At 41.1% G+C, this 6,032-nt stretch overlaps 1 protein-coding gene across 2 annotated transcripts; it reads left to right on the forward strand.

Moving 5' to 3' along the window:
* Nucleotides 1–2,783: 2,783 nt before the first annotated feature.
* On the forward strand, nucleotides 2,784–5,358 carry LOC101171902 (interferon-induced protein with tetratricopeptide repeats 1-like). 2 transcript variants are annotated; one of them, XM_020702573.2, is made up of 2 exons: nucleotides 2,784–2,902; nucleotides 3,948–5,358. In XM_020702573.2, the coding sequence occupies exons 1-2, from the start codon at nucleotides 2,898–2,900 to the stop codon at nucleotides 5,248–5,250; spliced, it is 1,308 nt and encodes a 435-aa protein (XP_020558232.2). In that variant the 5' UTR covers nucleotides 2,784–2,897; the 3' UTR covers nucleotides 5,251–5,358. The 2 variants fall into 2 exon arrangements, with proteins under 2 accessions (XP_020558232.2, XP_023810195.1); XM_023954427.1 differs by having other exon boundaries at nucleotides 2,801–2,902; nucleotides 3,945–5,358.
* The last annotated feature ends 674 nt before the right edge of the window (nucleotides 5,359–6,032 follow it).

Here is a 6,032-nt window from a genome sequence, read left to right on the forward strand (position 1 = left end):
AGCCTGCAATCTAAATATGTTTAGTTAAATTGTAAATAATTTCAGCTCTATTTAGACCTTTGGCTAGTTAAAATGTGCATAAATGTTTCCATGCTGCCGTATAAATCTAATAATGGTAATAGTTCAGGATGAATGCATTAAATAAGTATAAAACTCACCCACTGACACCTCTTTTCTGGTGAAATGGTGACTTTCTGGTGAACTTTCTGAAGTTCAGTATCTGAAAAAGTCCAAAAGAGATTTTTCAATGTTAAAAAATGTTTCAATTATATTCTGATCAAAAAACATTTATTGCACTACACAACCTATTGCATTTTTTGTTTTTTTAAAATAGCTCTAGACAAATAACTGAGACAAGTTACCTGGCTGGCCTTGGCGTCTACCTGGAGGTGAAACACTGAACACTCTGTAGTTCGGTACCTGAACACAACACGAGCACGTTGATTAATTTATTTTTACAAAAACCTTTTTTATAACGGAGATCAGTGATTTATAAAAGCTTAAAGCTGCATTCAAAACCCAATGCTTCCATGTAGCAACCAGGCTTAAAACTGTTGGCGGTAGCTCCTCCCACACAACCGTTAGAGGCTTTGAGTGACATTTTTGGACAAATGTCCAGCAGCAAACTTTAGCCACAGACAGAGGCCTCCAACGCGAATTTCACACGCGGATCATGTTTAGTGTGATTGCAGCATAACAGATCATTTCTACCTCTGAAAAAAAAAAACCTCATCACTGTCGTAACTTACGGGCAGAAATGCATTTTGGGTTTGGCTCGCCATACGTCTGCTACAAACTAATCATGTATACATTTCCACATTAATCTCTAAAACAATCATAACACACATATGTTTAAACAACAGTAAACCACATTTACGGTAGTATAAGAGCATTTTTAAAGCATTCATTCAAAATAAACCATGAACGATACTTACCAAATTAAATCAGGGCTGAAGACAAGACGGCACCATCAGCGATGAGGCGGATGAAAAAAAACCCGAGGTTGGGGCGTCTTGAAGCGGGACGAAATCGCAACGCTTTGCAGAATAATAAAATGCTCGACTTTCAATTTCAAACGTCGCATACTCGCATTCGGCAAATCCAACATGGCCACCTGAGCTAACGTAGAGAAAACGAAAGACCCTCCCACCAGTACGTGATGACGTCATGACGCTACTTCAGGGATCTTAAAATTTTTGAGTGCTAGATACAAATAAGCTTTAAAATATTTAGCACTGTTAAGTTAAATTTGAAAAAATCTTGATAGAGCTTAATACTTTATAGTTGAATCAACTACAAAATGACATTTAAGTTGTGTAACCTTAATAGTTATGAGTCAGTACAAGTGATAGGGTTTAGAGTGTGTTCAAAATGGGAGGTGGCGGCCTCTCGTCCAATCAGAGCACGAGAAATCATCTGCCTTCCGTTTCATTCAAAGTGCCTTCCTTTTCATTCAAAGTGCCTTCCTTTTCATTCAAAGTGCCTTCCTTTTCATGCAAAGTCACTTCCGTTTCATGCATACTCCTCTCTCACACACACATATAAACTCTTCCTCACACGTTCATATATACTTGTCTTTCACATACATACATTCTTTTTTAAGAGTGACAATGAGAGTGAGAATGTATGTATGTGTAAAGTAATATATATGCATGCGAGAGAGAGAATATATGGATGTGCAAGTGAGAATATATGAATGCGTAAGAGAATATATATGCATGCGAGAGAGAGAATATATGGATGTGCAAGTGAGAATATATGTATGCGAAAGAGAGTATATATGACTGTGAGAGCAAGAATGTATGAATGTGAGAGAGAGAATATATGGATGCGTAAGAGAATATATGTATGCGAAAGAGAGTATAGATGACTGTGAGAGCAAGAATGTATGAATGTGAATGGTTCAGAATAAATAATGTCTTATACGGCCCCTCATACCGGGCTGCTCCCTGTTCCCTTCTCTACTTCTGTGCCGGTCCCAAGCCCGTTTGCTTTGAGAGGGTTGCGTCAGGAAGGGCATCCGGCGTAAAACATTGCCAAGTTTACCATGCGACTTGATCGCTGTGGCGACCCCTGATGGGAAAAGCCGAAAGGGAAGCATATATATATATATATATATATATATATATATATATATATATATATATATATATATATATATACATGTTAACCATCTCAGACTCTGAGGACCTCAGGGACCAGCCTCCCCCAGGTGCCCAGATTCAGGACTGCGCAGGGGAGCCAGCGTTTCAATCTTATGCACCTAAAAGCTGGAACAATTTCCCTGAGGTTGTGACACAGGCCTCTACTGTATTAAGGTTCAAATCTAGCCTCAAAACATTCCTATTTAGCCGTGCATACAACTGAAGGGTCTTTATCCCCACATCTGTTTCTGTCCTTTCCTCTTTACTGTCTTTTAAACTAAATTTTATAATGATTAAATATGTTTTTAATCTTTGCACTATTATGTATTGGGATTTTAATGCATTTTCCTGTTTTGCAAAGCACTTTGAATTACTTTGTGTAATTACTTTGTGTGAACTGTGCTATACAAATACACTCACCTCGCATTGCCTTGCCTATTGTTTGCTTTAGAGTTAATGTGTCAACTTTTTGTTCGGATTGCTTGGAATAAACCTTTTACAAGTCCAAATCAAACACTTACATGTCTTGGGTTTCAGCAGGGTTAAGTTTCAATTCTGGAAAGTAGAGACAAAAGTTTTGCTGACGGGAAAGTGACGTCACCACTCAACAAACTTCACGTGATAAAGCTCCCTCAGCGCACACACGGATGCGAGCATAAAAACGTGCTGAAACTGAGGAGATGCAGCGCCACAGAGAAGACGAGTTGTGAGGAGAAATAAGAGTTCATATCTACAAAAGACAGGAAGATCCTAATGAGGTACGCAATTTTTATTTTACTTCATTTGACATGAGTTTAGTTTAGTTTAGTTTAGCTTAGCTTAGTTTTTGTTTTTCCTTTATTAATTTTATGTTAGGCTGATGTTATTTACACGTATTTACGTGCAAACAGCACTAGAAATGATGGAAATTCATGTTGGCCAAACATGTAGCCAAGATGCGCATTGCTGCATTGCCTGCACATATTTAAAGTGCGTCCAAGCTCCAAGGCTTACTGTTGTTGTTGGCAGCACATATTTAAAGTTAACTTAAAGTTAAAGTCTGATTAGTTGTCAAGCACCTTGGTGTGTGAAATGTGCTGATCCATCACCTGGAGGAGCGGGGAGCAGCAGAAACAGCCGCACGTAGGAACCAGTTGGTCAGTGGCTTAAAATGACAACCTCCCAAAGTCCTCATATAGGAAAATTGACTTTTAACTAACATAATTACTGGCCATTCTCTTAAGGTTAGCAGAGTTATCTTAAAAACATGTATCATGAGCTGTTCCTATGATGGATTCATTCCTGATCCTACAGTATTTGTCCTGGTCAATCCCACAGAAAAAGCCTCAGCATCTTCATCTCTGCTACCTCCAGCTCTGCTTCCTGTCTCTTTCTCAGTGTCTCTAAGCCAACAACATGACTGCTGTCACCATAGCAGCAGGTTGGAATGTTGTAGAGGAAGATTTCAGGTGTGGGATACGCAGTGGCGGACCTGGAAGAGTTTATATGAGAGTTTTTATGGGGGGCAAGAAAAGGGCAGAAGTCTTTGGAAGGGTGGCAAACAGTAGAGTGGAAGACCATTATAAATGAAAGGATAAAATGTACATATTTCAAACAGTTTCATTGTTGTAAAAATTCTATTTGTTGTAGCCCGCCCCTGGCTATGTGACAAAGGAGTGTCAAAGGGAATGCAATGACAGGTGTGGAAGATTGTGATAACGCATCAGTCAAAATACAATAAGTTCTCAAAGTAATCGTTTCTGTTTCTGTGAAGGTGTCTGAACAGTTCTCTTTGTCTTATTGGTGTCTGTTCTTGTCCAGCAGTTCTTCTCAGACTCTGTCCAAACTGGAGGCCCTGGAGTGTCACTTCACCTGGGTCAAGGAAACCACCAGATCACAGCTGTTGGCCAAGAGGGTCGAGCTTGAGGACATTGGCACAGATGAGGGAAACTTTTGGTTGGGTTCCATTTACAACTTGTGGGGGTTTGTCCTCTACGAGCTCGGCTCTAGCAAAGAAGCCCATCGGTACTTCAGAAAGGCCACAGAAACCTTACAGCGGCTGAAGAAGGAAGATGAGGGTCCCTGGCTGATGGTGAACTATGGAAATCTAGCCTGGCTGCACCATCATCTTGGAGAAGAGGCAAAGAGTCAAGATTACTTGTCAAAGGTTGAAGCTCTCAAAAGTAAATCTCCGTGCCAGGAGGAGCTCCACCCAGAGATCTACGCCGAGAAAGCCTGGACTCTGATGAAATTTGGTAAAGATAATCAGCTGCTAGCTGCAGATTACTTTCAGAGATCCTTCAAGATGCAGCCACACATGGTGCAGTGGCAGTCCAGCCGTGTGATTGCACTTTCCAGTGCTGCTAAGTACTGGGACACAGGCCTGAGTGATGACGTCTTGCAGGAAATTAGAACAGCCCGAGAGCAGGATCCAGAGAATCTGTACGTGGCTGCTGTGGAGCTTAAGGAAAGAGGCAGAAAAGGAGAATCAGTGAAAAATGAGGCGGAGACGCTGGGTCAGAAGATCCTTCTGCAGCCTGTCAGCAGCTACAGTGGCCTGAAGCCCCTCCTGAGGCTGCACAGGGAGCTGGGCTCGCTGGATAAGGCCATCGTTCTGACAGAGGAGGCCTTGGAGCGGCATCCTGATGAGCGCTACCTGAAGAGATGCGCTGCACTCTGCTACAAATGGAAAGTCCTCATGTTCACGGCTGATCGAGCAGACCAACGTACGATTGAGAGAGCCATAAAGCTGCATGAGGAGGTCGTTGATCTCTACTCAGACACGTCATTTGTGAAGAAGATTGACCTGGCATGTGTGCAGGCAAAGTCGAGTCAGGGCCGCGAGATAGCATACCAGATGTTCCAAGACCTGCTCGCAAGCAGAGCACTGGATTCTGATGACAAGCAGCTGCTATACTACAACTACGCCAGATACCTCCACTTCGACTGTCAGGACAGTAATGAGTCCATTCGGTATCACCTGAAGTCAGCAGAGATTCAAAACAGTACATTTTATGGGAAACTAAGCGTCAAATTGCTCCAGAAAATATGTGAGAGAGGAAGGAGCAGGATGTGCCCAGAAATCAGGGAGTTTCTGGAAAACCTGCCAGAAGATGATTCTGAATAACGTTTTACCAACATAGGCTGTTTCATTTGATAGTTTAGAGTATTGATCCTGTGGAATAACTCCTCAACTCACACGACTGAATCCTTAATAAACATTTAACCAACAAAACTTTGTTCTGATCATTTGAATTTCTTAAACTCTTACATAGGCAGTGTGTGGGTTGAATTTTTTTTCTTCCAGGCAACACAAAAAAATGTCCCACTCCAATCATCTTTCGATCTATTTTCAATATATCACCACCCACCTTTTATCAATGCAAGTCAGAGCTGCACATGCCAACTATGCTAGTTGTGCTAATGCTGTTATAAGTGCTAGCATCATCAACTTATAAAAGAGAAAATCCACATTTTCTTCAAAATGGCGCCTTTTCTGTTGATTTTATCACAATAGCAACCATTTTATGTTTTGGTCACCTGGGGATAACGATAAGATCAACGTCATTTTTAGATGAATCCAAAAAGTAAACTTTTGAATGTCCTGAGCAAGAGAGGTTTATTGCTAACCACGCCCACATTCCTTATATGTCCGTATCCAGTGTTTTTCATTATGTTCAGTTCCAGCCATGGATGCATGCATTCAATTTTTACAGTATTCCATTGAAAACCTTATGCCACATTTACTAGCTCGCTATGCCCAAGCCGTTCAATATCTACAACTTCTAATTGCAACATTTTTGCCACAGTAGCTTGCTATTAATGCCCAAGAAGTTTCGAGACGATCGATAAAAATCCCAACGTCAAGTTTACGTTTGTATCTGGTAGTAAAGGTGCTGTTTCAGAAAA

This window comes from Oryzias latipes, chromosome 4 (assembly GCF_002234675.1).
Source record: "Oryzias latipes chromosome 4, ASM223467v1".
Classification (NCBI taxonomy): domain Eukaryota; kingdom Metazoa; phylum Chordata; class Actinopteri; order Beloniformes; family Adrianichthyidae; genus Oryzias; species Oryzias latipes.